We start from the raw sequence: 19,176 nt of genomic DNA, 5'->3' as shown, positions 1-19,176 counted from the left end.
TTTGCTTGGAGTGAAAATAGTGGGTAACAGAGCAGGCGCCATGTTCTTCTCCTGTGTATGTCTGGTGGGAAGGCACAAGTAATGCAATTGAAACCAGACAGTGGAAAGCAATAGGCAAGTTGGAGCACAGTCCTCAAATTGTTTTATGTCTCTGCCTACCATTGATCTGATGAAAAACTTCTATGCAGGGGGTCTAGGTTAGAGGCAGTGAAAACAGAAACCAAGAGGCTAGCCTAATGCTCCTGTGCTAGGAAATTTTTCAAAAATTAATGAGGGTACTTATTGCTAAATGCTGTTCTATGAGTTAATCTAGAAAATGTGTGTGTTAGCAAAGGTCAGGTTCAAATTAGGCTGGCAATCTTTTAGACACTTGAGTAGCTGTCTGGAAGGGCACAGAAAGGTGAGACAAGAGAGCAGACCACAACAAAAACCAAAAGAACTGCAGATGCTGCAAATCAGAAACAAAAACAGAAGTTGATGAAAAAGCTCAACAGGTCTGGCAGCACATGCAAAGAGAAACCAGAGTTAATTTTTGGGTCTGGTGAACCTTCCTCACTGGCCCCAAAACATTAACTCTGATTCCTCTTCACAGATGCTGCCAGACCTGTTGAGCTTTTTCATCAACTTCTGTTTTTGTTAGGGAACTGAAAAAAAAATGTTTTCAACATGCAATAAGTACAGCCATACACAAACAACACAAGCAACTCAATTTTCACAAAGATTGACATTATTTTAAATAAGAGTATTGTGTCAGTTTCCTGTCGGTAGAACACATAAATATTTGAAGCGTTCCTAAGTCCTACTCAATGTCTGAATTATGCTGAAGCAAACATCAATTCTTTAACACAGCTGTCACCTCACAACAACAGAACAGAGGTCTTAGCATTTACAATGGGATAAGTTCACAGAAATAATGTAGCGACTTGCATGCTTTAACATGGTTAGGAGCTTCGGTACACATGGAAGTCCTTGCTTCATTAAACATTGGAAACAGAGTTCTTCCCATGTCGAATACCTGTTCCTTGTTTCCTTTTGCACTGTTGTGAATGTTCTGGCTTTTGAAACTGCTGGAGGCAGAAGCGCGTAGCAAAGTGGTTTGTCATTTGTCTTAGGGCCTGGAATCCCACAACCAATTCAAAAACCAGGAAAGTGAAGTAGAGAATATGAACAGTCTGCTCCAGGGGTAAAATGATGACAGACTGATCAGTGAGGAGGAACAGAATAATAGGTAGCTGGATTGTAAAGGATAGCAACCAAAATCCAGCCAACTCTGGCAGCTGCAGGTAAAAATCCAAAAGGCAGATCAGGAGCTGATGCACAATAATCACCAGTAACTTTAAATAATACTTAAGTCATGAGGAACACGCAAAACAAATGTGGCCCCACAAGTCTTTTCAATCATTCACTGAAATCACAACTGGTCAGTATCTTACATCATCAACCCATTTGGCACCATAATCCTTTTGCTTAGCAAAAATCTTTTGCTAGATGTGATTTAAATTTGTGCTAACGTCTACTGATTTGTTTTGTAGGAAATAGATCCATGTATCTAACAAGTTTGCATCAAATATGTTTCCTAACTTCTCTCATGATTTTCTTGCCTTTTATTTTGCAGTTACTTTTAGTTCTGCACTCCAGCAATGGAAACAGTTTCTTTCGGTCTACACAATGACTTCCTTTCATAATCCTAAAACCCATACTCAAATCGTCCCCATGTTAAATAGGCCAAAGAATTTAAACTTATGCACATAATCTTTCCCAAACATTTAACATTCTGGTGAATCTGCATTCCAATTTTCCAAAGGCTAATACTGAATTGTAATACAGTTACAGCAAGGAGGCCTGTCATGTTCAACACTGACTCCCCAAAGGAACAATTTACCTAAAGTGCTTTGGTATAACCTTTTCCCTGTAGTCCTGGATATTCTTCCTCTTCACATAATAGATCATTTCTACTTTGTGGTTGCCATCCAGTTTAATCCGTCAATCAGGATTGGGATGAATCTCAGTTGGGTTGAATTGTAAAACTGGGATGCACGTATACAAATAATTATTTGGTAGTACTTTATATTTGGTGAAAAAGTACACATTTTCTTGAGTCTCTTCATTTTGGGCACATTAAAACATTCGCAAGAATGCACATAGGGAAAACATTGTATTCCGGAAAAGAATAGGTTGCTGATTCATGCAAGTGAACTCCGACTGGTCGGGGCATTGCCATTAACAATGTACTAGTTAGTTGATGATTGGCAGTATAAATTAAACCAGACTGATTAACTCAGATTGGTCAAGGCATTGCCCTGAAGAATGAACCAGAGAATGGCTGTAACTTATTTTGTTAAATTGAAGCAGGTACAATGCGTGCACATGATCTTTCTGTCAGCAAAGAATAGCACCCAGTGTGTTAATATGTGCACTTTCCAGGACATGCAGGTGTACCATGCTGTTGCTCATATTTTGGAGAGTTTCAAGACTTTTGCAGTCTCTTTTGTGAAATCTACTAGAGGGCTTTCTATTACTGTCTACTGTAAACCTATTCTCACATCAATGTAGACTTTGGTATTCTTAGTTCCACACTCATATTATAAATTTGGCTGAATCAGCAACCTTGTAAATAAATCCCAAGCCATTTGCTCATCATACTGAAATAGGACACATAAAAATGATCTTGTGAAATAATGATAACAAAGTGTGAAGCTGGATGAAGACAGCAGCCCAAGCAGCATCTCAGGAGCACAAAAGCTGACGTTTCAGGCCTAGACCCTTGTGAAATAATGGTTACCCCGATTACATCATTTCTTGCTGCATGTCATGCAAACTGATGAATGGGCCTAAGGATGCCACATTCAATTCTGATAAGTGCACAATCTACCTCTGATTACCATGACAGGGATCTCAAAAAGCATTTGATAAACAGGCTATTCCATATTGCTGCTACACAGTAACAATGTGAGTTATGTTCTGGCTACACACACAAGAATAAATTTTAGTGACTCTAGTTTTGTAGACAATATGTCCCAAAGACTGGTTGACTGTATTAAATGTTCAATTGTATCCCCGTGGCTGCTTGCAAAAGTAAATATACGAAGGATAGCCAGTCAGTCAATGCTTGAAAAACTCAGTGCATCTTGCCCAACATTACATCTGAATCTGCAATTGGGTAACATTTGCTAAATAATCTTGAGTGCTCGAAGAATTACATTGACAATCTGAAATTGGTTGCCAGTCAGGCTTGCAAGTACTGGAAGCTTCAAGTATATACTTACACATGGTGTCCTTATCTTTGCAGACAGAAAGAACACGTACACACCCTGCATGTCTTAAAACTTGATAAAATTGGTGACAGCCATCTTTTGATTCATTCCTCAGGGAAATGCTTTGACCAGTCAGAGTCAACCAGCCTGGTTTATGATTTAAATGAAACTTAACAATTAACTGTCAGCTATCATTCAACTGGTACATTCTCCATGACAAGTCCCCTACAATGCCATCAAATCAATACTCTCTTCTTTATAAAGCGTTGTTCCTCTTGACTGTGGTATTCCTATGAGCATTCTGTTGAGTGCAAGACAAAATGCTTTGACAAAATATGTTTTCTTTCACCACTACTCAAGTACAATATATTTCCTTTTACAACAAACAACTGGAATCAATTATAAATTCACACAATACAAACTGATTGCTTTAGATAGACAGACATCCAGAAGGCCAGATTTTTTAATTAAAGAAGAGGCTGTTAACAAAGCTAAATGGCCAAAACAACACAATTTTATCTTTCAGTTGCTGATTTCAGATATTTCAAGCATTTTCTGTTTCATCAAAATTACCCTTGTTTCTATTGAAACACTGTAAACTGAATTTGTCTTAAATTAGATATTTTATGAGTGAGTGCTAAACTTCATGAGAAACCTATTTTATATTTAGAAAGTACATTAATATTAAGAGATGAGCTTGTTTTGTCAGTTGACAGTTGGTGCAAGTGGAATTAGCTTGTACATTCTGAATTTTTATACAAGGGGATTTCATGTTATTGTCATATTGTGCACTTTTATGGATATTTTCTTAATGCCTAAAATTTACAGAGGTAATAAAATGCTCCATGCATCCTGTTTTGTTTGCCTCCACTGATGAGAAGCTTACATTTCCTAACATAAGAATAGATTACCTTGGTTTCTGAATAATTTTGAAGCAGACTAGATTAGGTGAGTTGTAAGGAAATGGGTCTGAGTGGGATGCTCTGAGGATTGGTGTGGATGTTTTGGGCCAAAGGGCCTGTTTCCATACTGTTGGGATTCTATGATAAAAATGCTGTAAGACCTGGCCTGTATCAAGGTTGGCGGGCAAGTAGGAAGTACATTCAAAACATACAAGTGCCAGACAATGATCATTTCCGACTTAGAGAGTTACATTGCCTATTGGCATTCAGTTTCATTACCATTGCAGATACCTCTACTATCAACATCCTGAAGGTTACCATTGACCAGAAAGTAAACTCGACTTTGCCACATAAATACTGTGTCTAAATGACCAGGTTAGTGACTCAGAATCCTGCAGTAAGTAATTCACCTCCTGATTTTCCAAAGTCTCTCCACAGTCTACAAGTCATATATGTGATGGAATACACACACTTGCCTGGATGAGTACAGTTCTAAAAATACTCACATGGCTTCACTTCACCCAAAGCAAAGTAACACACTTGATCGACACTAAATCCTTCCATTGTCAGCTCTCAGAAGTGGCAGCATACACCACCTACAAGGTGCACTGCAAAAACTCACCAAGGATCCTGAGACAGCACCTTTCAAACCCATGATCACTATTTTCCAAGGACAAAGGCAACAGTTAGATAGGTACATCACCTGCAAGTTCCCCTCCAAGTCACTCACCATGCTAACTTGGAAACATCATCATTCCTTCAATGTCACTGTCGCTGTGTTAAAATCCTGAACACCTTCCTAATTGCAATGTGGGTCTGCACAATATTCCCTCTGCTTATTTTTTGGTGTGCAGACTTTTGAGCTCTGTGCTCAGAAACTATGTCCAAAACTGGAAGGCAAATCATTGGTATGCCGATCGACCTGTGAGGATCTTCGGGGGAACCTAACACAGCTTTGAGGAAATGTTAGGTCTACTTACAGCAAATGGATTGCAGCGGTTCAAGAAGATAGCTCAATACCACTTTCCCAAGGACAACTAGGGATGGACATTAAATGCTGACACATCAAGTGACATCCATATTCAATGGTGAATTTAAAAAATTCTGGTCCATTCCTCTTACTGTTTTACACATTCATTAGAGATCTGAAAGGATGTTGTTGTATAGTCCTCCAGTTTGGAATCTGTGCCTTGGTGCATTGAGCAAAAACACATTACTAAATTAAGTTAAAAGAAAACCCATTTCTCCCTGCATCATGCTAAGGTTATATTCTACAGGTTTAGCTGCCCTTCCTCCAAGTACCAACGATGATTGTCAGAAATCTATTGATTTAAGGGAATATCATAGTTGAGTCTGAATATGTTATCTTATTAAGGCATACATTCCTTCAATGGGGAAGGTTTAGTAAATCTACTGGCATACTTATCAATGAGTCATTGGTGGAGGAAGCAGGGAGAAACACTTACAACTATTGTGGATTGTGGTGTACACTTCAACCTGGTGTGAAACAACCCAATTTTTTCCACCTCCAAAAATCATATTTTTGCATGTACTCCAAGTGTAAGTTGATCCTCCTTTGTAGTTACAACATGCCATATTTGCATTCATATTGGGTCCTGTTTTCTCACCCTGTAAGTGCGTATTTTACCTCATGAAGCAGTGAGCAGGTGTTACGAGCTGTTTTGTGAAGAAGATGCACAGCCATTTAAGGCTCACCCACATGGTTTGGTTCAGAGTGGAATCTTTCAAATGATTCTGGTGCCAAAGTGACTCAGAATGAATTCAGTGGACTCTGCATCTCTGCACAGAAAGTGGTTGAGGCCAAAATGTTGACTGTTTTCAAGAAGGAGTTAGATATAGTTCTTAGAGCTGAAGAGAACAAAGATTATAGGGAGAAAGCAGGAATAGAGAACTGAGCTAGATGATTAGTGTGATTATTTTGAGTGCAGAGCAGACACAAAGGGAAGAACAGCCTATTCCTTCTCCTATTTTCTGTTTTTCTATGTAACAGGTGCCAAAGACAATAAATTTGACGGGTTTTAAAATGGTTTCATTGTAGTTTATTCAATAAAGCATGCTGTATTAATTTAACATGAATTACTAGTGCTGTGAATTTCTTTCTTAATTCAAAATTGCAGCTAGGTATATCGACACTCTGGTTCACATTTCATACTCCATGTTTAAATCAATCCCAGCTTTTGGAGCGATTTTTAAAGGTTACACAGGTTGACTCATACGCCAATGTCTATAGCAATATTCATTTCTAAGATACTTACCTTTTCCTGCAAATTTCCCACGTATCCCAGAAAAAGTCGGACACATTCAATTAATGCGAGAATTATCACAACCATCAAAAGCAGCCACTGGTAGTATTCTGGTAATAAGCTATACTGTACCAGGGAGGAGATGAAGAGAGCCGGAGCTCAAGTCAGTACACGACTATTCAACATAATTCAACGTGATCTATTAATTAGAGTTGAGGAGAAAATCTTATTTAATTTTAACTGCAAAAATGAGAAATATAGATAGTTCTACATTAATTAGTAGAGTATACTAATAACTAATTATCATGTACTTAGTATTATATGTCTGCAGTAGAACAAATTAAGGCATTCCATTGTTAGCTTCACAAATTTCAGTGTTTACCAACCTAAGCTTGGCACTCTCCTAATAAGCTCTCTCCAACTTGATCACATGAGAATACATGTGGAACTGGGCAAACACAGCAGACGAGACAGCATCAGGGGAGCAGGGAAGTCAATGCTCTGGCCAGAACCCTTCACCCCAGCCCTAACGAAGGGTTTTGGCCTGAAATGTTGACTATCCTGTTTATCTGATACTGTCTGACTTGCTCTGTTTGTCCAGCTCTATGTTTATTGATGCTGGGTCCTAGCATCTGTAGTCCTTACTGTCTCCTTGATCACATGTCAACCCATTTCCCAATTTCCAACTTGATTCCTCCCACCATTCCAATTTGTTTCCTCCAAACCTTTCTGTCAGCTGGAACTAATTGCTTCACCACTGTTTTACTAATCGTGACTTTCTCTTACTGAGTTATATCTAAGCTGTCCTTGTAGGCTGTATTAGTTATGCTTGCGAATTCAGAATGGAAGTTTGATCTGTCTCTTGATACGCGATGCAACATACTTTGTTGCCACCTTGAAGATCTTAAGTAAATCTGAATATTAGCTATAAAATGCACACCCCATCTCACTTATCTTTTCGAGGCCAAGCGCCCTGTTTTTATCAAGAGATATTGCTGTAGATGAGTTCATGGACTTTGTTCGCTGTTAACTAGATTCTTTCCTTTGAGTCCTGCCAGAAATCCCACTTGTGTCTTTCTCAATGGTTGACAAAGGAGTGTCAACAGAGCCTCACAACAAATGCTTACCTTAAGTTGAAGCATGGTCACTTCTGATGTCCACCAGAATGGAAAGAAGACGACATTGAAATACAGTGTCATCTGGAAAGGTAAGCTGGACACCATCTCATTAGCTATTAACACAAAAACTCAACTGGGTGAATTATTAAACATTTTTATTGTGATAATTAGTAGTTACAGAACCAAGATCATTTTAGCTGTAAATGTGAACACATTATTCCACGTAATTATACTCAATGAGGTGTTACCAAGGAAGAAAGTGGTGAAAATGTCCAGCAGCCATTAACACAAACAAAAGTTTTTTATACTGTTCCTGGGGTCTGAAACCATTTAACAGCTTTCACAACCAATCCCATTCAATTAAGGCATATGGAAGATAAACAAAAAAAAATCAAGTGTGCTGGTTAAAATTTTTTTAGTTTGAAGTAAAAGGCCCCTATAGTACTTTCTGCCAAATGTCATAGCATTACTTACTGTTAACACATTTTGAAAACTTTCTAAATTAACCGACACACTATACATCTATTTTTGTTAGATGGTGTGGACCTTTCATTCCTTAATCAGAAGCACATGAATGAGACAAATATCATTTGCCATTTGTGCAAAACAAAATATCATCTACACTTCAAAACTAGATAATTGGCAGTTAAAAATTTTGAGACAGTCATACAGCACAGAAACAGACCCTTCAGTCCAAGCAGACCATAATCCCAAACTAAACTAGTCCAACCTGTCTGCTCCTGACCCATATGAAAGGCTTTTCAGAAATGCAAGGAGTTCCTTTTGTTTTAGTTATAAATTTGTGTTTAATCCACATCGTCCATTTTAAAATATCCGTGTAAAGCTTCACAGAATTTGTATTTAACAGTTTTAAAAAAAAGCTAGAATTATCTGTACTATCTTAAAGCTCTCATGCTAAATGTTAGCGTGAAATTTATAGGTCCTTGGGTCATTTGCACCTCTGGGGTCGTTATATTAAGCTGTTCAAATTTTGATGATCTAAGTAATTTAATTTGCCATATTGTCCTTTTAACTCTTTGGATTCATACTTCTGTCACTTGCATTGGAGTTTCTGATAGTAGATGCAATCTGCATTTCAGCTGGTGTTGCATTTTCCGGCACAACATATGCTGTCATAGACCTTTGGATTATTGCCAAGATTTTGTGGGAGTTCCCTGTTAAATTGCCATGTTTGTCAGTCTGGGTTATTGCTAGGACTGTGCATGGAAACTCCTTCAGCAAACCTATCTTATTTTGTGTTATTACCAGTTACTACAGGTGTAAATTTGCAATTTCTGCTCGTGTGACTTACCTGAAATAATGTTATGTCCATTGCCACAGTCTTGAGTTTTATTGCTGATGAAAAGAGGTCCAGTGAAATTAGTCAGATTCTGACTGATATTATGAGGCAGAGAAGAATACAGAGACATAGCTAGTAGAGAAATCTGTTCCATTTGAGCTAAATCCTTCATAATCCCAACACCATCTGATCAGCAGTAATACAGCAATCTCCTGCAATAGCAGCCAAAAGACCAGATACGTACAACACTGATACCCTGAAATAGTTGTCTGTGCCAATATTAAGTATTAATTACTCTGTTCTCCTTTGTATTATTCAGTTAAAGTCAGTGTTTTTTATTTTAAACAAAAACTTTGCTCTTCATATGGCTTTTAATAATATTGTAGAAATAACTACTAGAGTTATCTTTGAAATGTACTTGTAGTAACAGTAAAATAAAATTTGAAATTCATCAAATCATAGAATTAGAAGCTGCCATTCAGCCCTGCACCGGCCCTTAACGAAGACAACCCTGTTTGTCCTATGGCTGTTGTTTCTCCATATTCCTGAAATTTCCTTTCTTCTTAAAGTGCTTATCCAACTGCTGTTTGAAGGCTCCTATTTGAACTATATCTGCCCCCTTATCATGCATTGTATTTGAAAATGCTATTTATTGCATAAAAATGATTTTCAATGTGGCACCTCTGGTATGAAATTACCTCTTAGCTTTATCTGCATTTAGAATCATAGAGTCATACAGCATGGAAACAGACCCTTCAGTCCAACTAGTTTGTGGCGACCAGACACCCCACCCTGAGCTAGTCCCATTTGCCAGTATGTGGCCCATATCCCTCTAAAGTCTTCCTATTCATATTCCCATCCAGGTGCCTTTTAAATGTTGTAATTGCATCCACCTCAACCATTTCCTTTGGCAACTCATTCCATACAGCCTCTGACTCTCCAGGGAAGAAAACCCCAGCCTATTCAGCCTCTCCCTAGACATCAAAACCTCCAGTCCCAGCAATATCCTTGCAAATCTTTTCCACATCTATCAAGTTTAACATCTTTCCTATAGGAGGGCAAGCAGAATTGTATGCAATATTCTAAAAGTGACCGCAACACGATGTCCCGATGCCTATACTCAACGTTTTGACCAATAAAGACAAGCGTGCCAAATGCCTTCTTCACCACTCTAACTGCAGCTCCATTTTCAAAGAATTATGCACCAACACCCCTTGGTTTCTTTGTTCAGCAACACTCTCCAGGACCCTAGCATTAACTGCCTGCTTGATCAATGTCCTGTTGTACTCTGAGGTAAACTTTTTCACTGTCGATTACATCACCAATTTTAGTGTCATGTGCAAACTTACTAACCATACCTGCTATATTCACATCCAAATCATTTATATAAATGACATAAAGCAATGGACCCAGCACCGATCTTTGCTGCACATCACTGATCATCGATCAGTCTGAAAACCAACTGTCCACTGTCACCAACTGTCCCCTACCTTTGAGCCAATTTTGTATCCAAATGTGATAACAAGGTGCAGAGCTGGATGAACACAGCAGGCCAAACAGCAGCAGAGGAGCAGGAAAGTTGATGTTTCGGGCCTAGAACCTTCTTCAGAAATGATCTTCTTCAGCATCTGCAGTTCCTGCTATCTTTGTATCCAAATGGCTGGTTCTCCCTGATGTAACTTTGCTAACAAGTCTACCATGCATCTCCTTGTCAGACCTTTACTGAAGTCCATGTAGACTACATCCACCAATCTGCCTTCATAAATCTTCTTCGCGAGACATGATTTCCCATGCACAAAGCCATGTTGACTATCCCTAATCAGTCTTCGGTTTTCCAAATACATATACATTCTTTCCTTCAAAATCCCTTCAAACAACTTACCCACACATCAGGCTCACCAATCTATTGTTCCCTGGTTTCCTTTCCACTTTCTCCACTGTCCTTGTCCTTTAATAATTAATTCCAGACAGAGCTATTACTGATTCTTTCCGTGTTTAACAGTTTACCTTTGTCGACTCATTCAAACTATGAGCAGTTACTAAATAAAAGTTCTGAAGTCTACAATATCAAAATGCTGTAGCAACTTAGCCTCGATATAGACCAATTATGGTGGAAAATGGCTAATTACTAGTGTTTGGTCATCATATTAAAATTATGAACAAAGAGGTGGGGCTGTGATATTTACAAACTTCAGAACTTTAATAACTGTTCATGGATTGAATGAATCAACAGAAAATAAACTGTTACACACAGAAAGTAGCAGCAATACCTCTCATTGGAATAAATTATTAGCGACAAGAACAATCGTACACAGGAGTTGAAAGCAATTTGCCATGCATAGGAGTCGAAACTACATGAAGAAAACTGTCTTGACCGCTTGATGACTGGCTGCTTTATGCCATAATGACAACTGATTAACTGCTTAAATTCTTCAGCATGGCAATCAAAAGAAAGCTGTGCCTTCAAATAGTCAATGCCAAATGTAAGAAAGAACAGGGAAGCTATTTCTGATAAGGCAAGCCGCAGACTTGCAGTAATTTGGATGAAAGGCCTTTAAAAAAATCAATAATATCACACAGACCTGAAGGACAAGAATCTGTATAAGAATCCAACACCAGAACTCCCTCTTTAATATAACTCGAGACAACCGCTTTACATATGGATCGAACCCTGGACACTTTCAGAGACAAATACTGTATTGAGACTGTAGCTTAATTCCACCAATAATCAGGTAATAGCAAGATTGCATTGTAAGGCTTAACTTGCTCACTTCAGGTTATTTTAGTTGCTACATGCGATAAAGTTTAAATCATTGTTTCAGTATTTGATTGCCTGTGAGATTTCTTAATAAGTACCTGAATTAGAGGTAACTTGTGGCAATTTACCCAAAACAGGTTCAAAACTGTTCACAGTATTCCAGCTGTGGTCTGACTAGTACCTTGTAAGGTTTTATTAGGTCTTCCCTATTTTATACTCCATTCCCTTTAGAGACCAACATTCCCTTTGCCTTCCCTATTACCTGATCTTTGAGATTTATGTGCAAGGACTCCTAAATCCCTGTGCTGAAGCCTACTGCAATATTTCTCCATTTAAATAATATTCAGCTCCTCTATTCTTCCTGCAAGTGCATAACCTCATATTTTCCCACATTCTATTCCATCTGCTAAGGCTTTGCCCACTCACTCAACTAGTCTTTACCCCAGTGCATTGTGTCATCCTTAACATTTGCCTTTCCATCTATTTTTTTCCCTCCTGAAAAGCTGCCTACATTCATTTTCCTCATCCAAGTCATTAATTCATATTGTAAATAATTGTGGCCTCATCACTGATCCTGTTGCACTCTATGGGATACAAATTATCACCCCTTAAAATGTCTCCACATCCCAACTCTGTCTTCTATTAGTTAGCCAATTCTGAACCCAAACTAACATCCTACATCCGGTAACATAGGGTCTTATCTTGTAAAGTAGCCTAAAACAATGGTAACATTTCAAGCTCCTTCTGGAAAACCAAATATATTACATTTGCTTATTTCACTTTATCTATCCTGCATGTTATCTCCTCAGAGAATGCTAATAAATTTGTTAGGCATGATTTTTCCATTATGCTATCTCTGCATGATTATGTAAATGTATTTCTAAATGCTCTCCTTTATAACAGGCTCCACAGAACTATTCTCAGAATTCAAAGCAAGCAGTTCGAGCTGTAACTCCCATCTTCAACTAGTAATTGCAACTGTGCCATGTGACTGTGAAACTATTGACTTTTTTCCAGAAATTAGGCTCTAGTTAAGAGCTTTCAGACAATGAAGATGCTTTATTTTCCTTGTAATTCCCACTTAGTGCAGACACAAATGAATTGAGCCTGAAATATTGTGATTCAGAATGTGTAATGCAGAATAACTTTATTTCAGAATGTTGTGAAATCAGTTTTGTTACAGTGTTCAACTTTACATAAAACTTTGCAAAACAGTGGCACTTTAATTGTGGCAGATCTAAATATTTGAACTAGACCATAACATTAAATGTTTTAAAGAAAACCACTTCACATGCAATAGATTATTTTGCACTGGTTGAGGCGAAGTATGTCAGCAATTTTGTGCAAGGCAACTTGTCAGTAACAGAAATAATGGGAACTGCAGATGCTGGAGAATTCCAAGATAATAAAATGTGAGGCTGCATGAACACAGCAGGCCAAGCAGCACCTTGTGCTCCTGAGATGCTGCTTGGCCTGCTGTGTTCATCCAGCCTCACATTTTATTATCTTGTCAGTAACAGAAGTTGGGAAAATGATCATGGAAGTTTAACGTTAGATCTGTCGCCAGAACCTCTTAGTGGTCGTCACTGTGTTATTACCAATGGGTTGTTCCTGAAGTGCAGGAACAGTGGAATAGAACGTTTGTTTAATATCTCACTGCAGGGGCCGCACCTCCTTTAAATCTGAATGTTGTTTTGTATTAACTCTCACTTTAACTGCACAAAGTACGCAGTGGTGCGAAGTACCGGTCTAGCAACACACTTAGGAGGCTCTCTAACCAAGACCACTTTTACGAAAATGCCATTTTGCTTTAAGTTTAGACTCAAAATTGAATCCTTTCACATGAAAATAATGAAAACGCAGAAGCGAGCTTTTCAGTTGAACTTAAAAAAAACTCACGCCTATGTACCTTATTTACCGTAGTACTCTTTTCAGTTTGACAATTCAGACAAACAAATCTTACAACAGATGGGAAAACGTGAGCCTTCAAAAACATCTCAGGTCGGTTCGGAAGGAACTCCAAATTTGGAGGTCGTTCTGGTTTGTTGATAGGAATGTTGCTACAGATCTGACCACGGTGGCAAGAACCGGACATCAACCCCACTCACCATCATCCAACCTCCATGAAAAAGAACACAAGAACAGGGAGAAAACATCGAAGACAAATGCGGACCTACTTGAAATACTGTCCGGAAACATTGAACATAAACCACAAAGACCCTCAACATCCGGACTAAAGGTTATCGGCGAACTTTTGAGAGAGGTTGATTCCCAGCGAGGCTGGTTCCAGGTTGACAGTGGCTGATTCCGTTTCTAACAGAACTCCGTAAGCGGTTGGAATCAGAGCGGAACCGAGCAACTCCCAAGCCGGACTGGATCCTCTCCGTGACTCTCGGGCTGACAGAGCCCCGCCTCCGGTTACTTGATGATCTGGAAGTCGGGGTACTCCCGGCGCTGGATTCGCTTCTGGTTGCTGAACTCCGCTCTGTCTATCCGGGACTTGGGGCTACCTGTACGGCGCAGCCAGGTTTGCATGGCCCGGACCGGCTCCTCGGCTCCCTGCAGCTGGCCTCGCACTGTCCCCTGCTCCGTGTTCTCCACCCATCCAGCCAGGCCAAGCCGCTTCGCCTCTTTCTGCGTATATTTCCGGAAGAAAACTCCCTGCACTTTGCCAAACACTTCAAAATCCAGCGACAGCAGCGGGCCTTCACCACCGGACGACATGACAACAGCTCCTTGGTAACCGCTGCATCCGGTCGAACAGCGCCTTCTGGGTACTGGAGTCCCAGTCACGTGGTGGACGGTGACCGACTAATCCCTGCGGCTTGTGCGCAAGCGTCACGGGTTTGAAACGCCAATAGGTTTGAAGACGAAGGCTGTGGAGGGGATAGTGGCTAAACTGTTCATCGAGGGCTCGGGTTCAGTGGTGTTTGTCCCTTACTGTATTTTGCACTGCCCTTTGTTTAGGGAATGCGTTTCGCTGACACCAGACTACAAAATGAAGAAGCATGAGAAGAGGCCATTATGTCCAATGTGCCTACACCAGCTCTTCAAATGACAATTGCAGTGCAGCTTGAAGAAAATGTCACGAAACGGGGTGAGGCAACATTAGTGGGATGGCACATGACAGCACAGAACAGGAAGGCAATTTTTAGCGGGCTTTGAGTACCCAGAAATGGCTGGAGAGGAACTTTTAATTCTTTATTATTCTCGGGAACAGACTAGAGAATCTAAACATTACTGTACACAGCATAAAATAAGTACTTAGGATACAAGATTTCTGTTTGTACAAGAATGAAATGTAAGTAATATATGTGATTGCAGGGGTATAAAGGTTGATGGTTTTCTGTATGTATTGAACAGAACCAATCAGAATATCAAACAGATAACAAAGTGTGAAGCTGGATGAACACAGCAGGCCAAGCAGCATCTGTCCATCCAGCTTCACACTTTGTTATCTTGGAGTCTCCAGCATCTGCAGTTCCCATTATCTCTGATCAGAATATCAAACAGAATCCTGTTTAGTCAGCCAGACAATTTCTCTTACTTTCTGCTTGTTTTGAATGAATGTAAAATTTAACCTGCATTATGTGAGCTCTCCTGTGATCTGTGCAGGAGACTTAACAACAGAAAACAGAAGGGTCCCAACCTGAAACATCAGTTTTGCTGCACCTTTGATGCTGCCTGGTCTGCTGTGTTAATCCAGCTCCACACTGTGTTATATCTATAACTTGTGCTTTTTACCTTTATTTCCCTGCAGCCCCCCCACCATAAGTTTGAACATTATTTTCATGCATGTAATTGTTCAATGCCCTCTTGAATGTCTCTCCACATGTGCAGGCAGTGCATTCCAAATGCTAATAAAATGTGAGGCTGGATGAACACAGCAGGCCAAGCAGCATCTCAGGAGCACAAAAGCTGACGTTTCAGGCCTAGACCCTTCATCAGAGAGGGGGATGGGGAGAGGGTTCTGAAATAAATAGGGACAGAGGGGGAGGCGGACCGAAGATGGAGAGAAAAGAAGATAGGTGGAGACAGTATAGGTGGGGAGGTAGGGAGGGGGATAGGTCAGTCCAGGGAAGACGGACAGGTCAAGGAGGTGGGATGAGGTTAGTAGGTAGGAGATGGGGGTGCAGCTTGGGGTGGGAGGAAGGGATGGGTGAGAGGAAGAACAAGTTAGGGAGGCAGAGACAGGTTGGACTGGTTTTGGGATGCAGTGGGGGGAGGGGACGAACTGGGCTGGTTTTGGGATGCGGTGGGGGAAGGGGAGATTTTGAAGCTGGTGAAGTCCACATTGATACCATTGGGCTGCAGGGTTCCCAAGCGGAATATGAGTTGCTGTTCCTGCAACCTTCGGGCGGCATCATTGTGGCACTGCAGGAGGCCCATGACGGACATGTCATCTAAAGAATGGGAGGGGGAGTGGAAATGGTTTGCGACTGGGAGGTGCAGTTGTTTAGTGCGAAGCGAGCGGAGGTGTTCTGCAAAGCGGTCCCCAAGTCTCCGCTTGGTTTCCCCAATGTCGAGGATGCCACACCGGGTACAGTGGATGCAGTATACCACATTGGCAGATGTGCAGGTGAACCTCTGCTTAATGTGGAAAGTCATCTTGGGGCCTGGGATAGGGGTGAGGGAGGAGGTGTGGGGGCAAGTGTAGCATTTCCTGTGGTTGCAGGGGAAGGTGCCGGGTGTGGTGGGGTTGGAGGGCAGTGTGGAGCGAACAAGGGAGTCACGGAGAGAGTGGTCTTTCCGTAAAGCAGACAGGGGTGGGGATGGAAAAATGTCTTGGGTGGTGGGGTCGGATTGTAGATGGCGGAAGTGTCAGATTATTGATGTCTGGTTTTGCACAAACCATGTTCCTGCTTTTCCCCCTGGATGTTAGGAGAACACTCCTATGATGAAATAATGGTCTCCTTTGACGTAACAGCCCTGTTCACATCCATCAACATCAACCTGGCCAAAGAAACACTGACTACACTATTAGAAGAACAGAAGACACATACACCAGACACCACCAACCTCATCAGCAAGGACAACATCATCAAGCTAGTGGACCTATGCCTCACCACCCACTTCACTTTCAATAACAAAACCTACAGACAAACCAACGGTACACCCATGGGATCTCCGATATCAGGGTTCTTAGCAGAGGCAGTAACGCAGAGACTCGAACAAACAGCTCTGCCAATCATCCAACCCAAACTTTGGGTCCGCTGTGTGGATGACACCTTTGTCATCACTAAACAAAACAAACTAGAGGAAACCTTCAAGACCATCAATAATACCCTTTACTGGCATAACATTCACAAAAGAGGAGGAAAACAACAACAAACTGCCGTTCCTAGATGTCACAGTAGAGCGAACAGCCAATGGGGAACTTCAAACCAGCGTCTACAGGAAAACAACACATCCGGACCAAATACTGAACTACAGGAGCAACCATCCCAACACCCACAAACGAAGCTGCATTAGAACATTATTCCAACGAGCCACCACACACTGCAGCACAGAGGAACTACGCAGAGCAGAGGAAAGTCACCTATACAGCACATTCAAAAAGAATGGGTACCCTATGAACACAGTCCGCCAATTCCTCAGCAACAAACCCAAACAAACAAACAGACAAAACGGGCTCAGAAACTATAACCACTCTCCCCTACATCAAAGACATTTCCGAAATGACTGCCAGACTACTCGGACCTCTTGGCATCAGGGTAGCCCACAAACCCACCAACACACTAAAACAGCAGCAAATGAACTTAAAAGACTCTGTACAGACAACAAATAAAACGAACGTCATCTACAAAATACCTTGCAAGAACTGTGACAAACACTACATTGGACAAACTGGCAGGAAGCTAGCCACCAGGATACATGAACATCAACTAGCCACAAAACGACATGACCCACTATCACTCATATCCTTACATACAGATGAGGAAGGACACCACTTTGATTGGGACAACACATCCATCCTAGGACAAGCCAAACAGAGACATGCACGAAAGTTCCTAGAAGCACGGCATTCCAACTGGAATTCCATCAACAAACACGTTGGCTTGGAGCCAATCTACCATCCCCTGAGAAAAAGAACAGGAAATGACATCACCAACCCAAGGACGCCTAACCAGATAAATAGAAAGCGGGACATAACACCAGCGCTTCGTCGGAGGCTCACTGATGATGTTACCTAGAATGGTGACGAAACATCTGAAAACGAACCTTCCAGCTCAGCGAGCAAACTCACATCCAGAACCTCAACCTGAGCTACAAATCTTCTCAAAACTCGCTGGCCCATATGCCTCTAATCCTTTCCAATTAAAGAACCCAACCAGATGTTTTTTAAAAAGTAGTAATTGTGTTAGCTACTATCACTTCCTCTCGCAGATCATTCCATACATGTACCACCTCTGCTTGAAAACATTGCCCCCTTAGGTCCCTTTTAAATCTTTCCCCTCTCACCTTAAATCTTTGCATCATAGCTTTGGATTCCCCTACCCTATGAAAAATACCTTGGCTATTCACTGTACTGATTGTTCATTTTATAAACTCCTATAAGGTCACCCCTCAGTCTCTGACACTGCAGGCCGAAAAAAAACCAGCCTCTTCCTATAGTTCAAATCCTCCAACTCGGTAACATTCTTGTAAACCTTTTCCGAACCCTTTCAAATGTAACATTTTTCTTATAGCAGGGAGACCAGAACTGAAACCAGTATTTTAAGTGGTCTCACCAATGTCCTGTATGGCCACAACATGACATCCTAACTCATATACTCAATGCACTGACCAGTGAAGGCATACAGGCCAAATGCCACCTTCACCACCCTGGCTACCTGCTACTCCACTTTCAGGGAATTATGCACCTGCAACCCGTGGTCTCCTTGTTCGGTAACACTTTCCAGGGCCCTACCACGAACAGTATAAGTCCAGCCCTGGTTTGACTTACTGAAATGCAACATCTCACATTTATCTAAATTCTTAAGAAACAGAATTGCTTCCAAGCTAGGCACAAAATCACAAGCTAAATAAATAGATAGTTTTGAATTCAATAAGATGTAAAGATGATATTGTAGGTAGATCGTGTATTAAAAAAAATGCAAAGATACCTTTGATGATGTTTAAGCTTTTGATGATTATATGGGAACAAATAAAATTCTTGAAAAGCAAAATTTACCTGAAAAGTTCAGTATCTACAGGAATCCATGGATAAGTTCATGAATGATCTCTACAGATTAGCGGGGAATTGTGACTGGAGCTTTGAAATCAGAATTCAAAATAGACAGAATTGTTGTTAAACTCACTGATGAGTTTTTATTATATTTATTACAGTTCAAAGAAGACTGGATTTTGAGTGTTATTCAGATTGTAGTGGAAGCAGGATGCAAGAAGAAGCTCAGAGAAATCCACCAACTTCATCCACCAGATGCCTGCTAAATCGTAAACACCAGGAGGACACAATAAGCCCTAATACACTGGCCAGACGACCATATGTCAAAAACACATTGGCACTGACAATGAGATTCCTATGACTACTAGGAATCAGGATAGTCCACAAAACCACACCCACACTACAACACTCA

At 40.7% G+C, this 19,176-nt stretch overlaps 3 protein-coding genes across 5 annotated transcripts; 1 reads left to right on the top strand and 2 right to left on the bottom strand.

The window, feature by feature from the left end:
- Positions 1-630: 630 nt before the first annotated feature.
- On the bottom strand, positions 631-10,772 carry LOC125464262 (transmembrane protein 17-like). The gene is made up of 4 exons (XM_048556543.2): positions 8,851-10,772; positions 7,548-7,651; positions 6,433-6,546; positions 631-1,277 (listed from the first exon to the last, which is right to left on the bottom strand). Exons 1-4 carry the CDS (start codon positions 9,008-9,010, stop codon positions 978-980), a joined length of 678 nt encoding a protein of 225 aa, XP_048412500.1. The 5' UTR covers positions 9,011-10,772; the 3' UTR covers positions 631-977.
- Positions 10,773-13,052: 2,280 nt separating this feature from the next.
- Positions 13,053-14,391, bottom strand: LOC125464263 (acylphosphatase-1-like). The gene has a single exon (XM_048556544.1). The coding sequence runs from the start codon at positions 14,318-14,320 to the stop codon at positions 14,015-14,017; it is 306 nt and encodes a 101-aa protein (XP_048412501.1). The 5' UTR covers positions 14,321-14,391; the 3' UTR covers positions 13,053-14,014.
- On the top strand, positions 13,111-18,735 carry LOC132210995 (telomerase reverse transcriptase-like). 3 transcript variants are annotated; one of them, XM_059654998.1, is made up of 2 exons: positions 13,111-14,693; positions 16,524-18,735. In XM_059654998.1, exons 1-2 carry the CDS (start codon positions 14,621-14,623, stop codon positions 17,066-17,068), a joined length of 618 nt encoding a protein of 205 aa, XP_059510981.1. In that variant the 5' UTR covers positions 13,111-14,620; the 3' UTR covers positions 17,069-18,735. The 3 variants fall into 3 exon arrangements, with proteins under 3 accessions (XP_059510981.1, XP_059510980.1, XP_059510982.1); XM_059654997.1 differs by having other exon boundaries at positions 16,479-18,735; XM_059654999.1 differs by having other exon boundaries at positions 13,111-14,897.
- The last annotated feature ends 441 nt before the right edge of the window (positions 18,736-19,176 follow it).

This window comes from Stegostoma tigrinum, chromosome 26, assembly GCF_030684315.1.
Source record: "Stegostoma tigrinum isolate sSteTig4 chromosome 26, sSteTig4.hap1, whole genome shotgun sequence".
NCBI lineage: Eukaryota > Metazoa > Chordata > Chondrichthyes > Orectolobiformes > Stegostomatidae > Stegostoma > Stegostoma tigrinum.
Note: the sequence above shows the minus strand (reverse complement) of the source record. Positions and strands in the feature narration are given on the sequence as shown.

Excerpts from the sequence above, each read along its gene's own strand:
- LOC125464262 (XM_048556543.2), bottom strand. The coding sequence starts at position 9,010 with ATGAAGGATTTAGCTCAAATGGAACAGATTTCTCTACTAGCTATGTCT. Across the intron at positions 6,547-7,547 it reads TGACCATGCTTCAACTTAAG|TATAGCTTATTACCAGAATA; the intron begins GTAAGCATTTGT and ends TCCCTGGTACAG. Across the intron at positions 1,278-6,432 it reads TGGGAAATTTGCAGGAAAAG|CTGCCAGAGTTGGCTGGATT; the intron begins GTAAGTATCTTA and ends TTTTACCTGCAG.
- LOC132210995 (XM_059654997.1), top strand. The coding sequence starts at position 14,621 with ATGTCCAATGTGCCTACACCAGCTCTTCAAATGACAATTGCAGTGCAG. Across the intron at positions 14,694-16,478 it reads AGAAAATGTCACGAAACGGG|GAGAACACTCCTATGATGAA; the intron begins GTGAGGCAACAT and ends CCTGGATGTTAG.
- LOC125464263 (XM_048556544.1), bottom strand. The coding sequence starts at position 14,320 with ATGTCGTCCGGTGGTGAAGGCCCGCTGCTGTCGCTGGATTTTGAAGTG.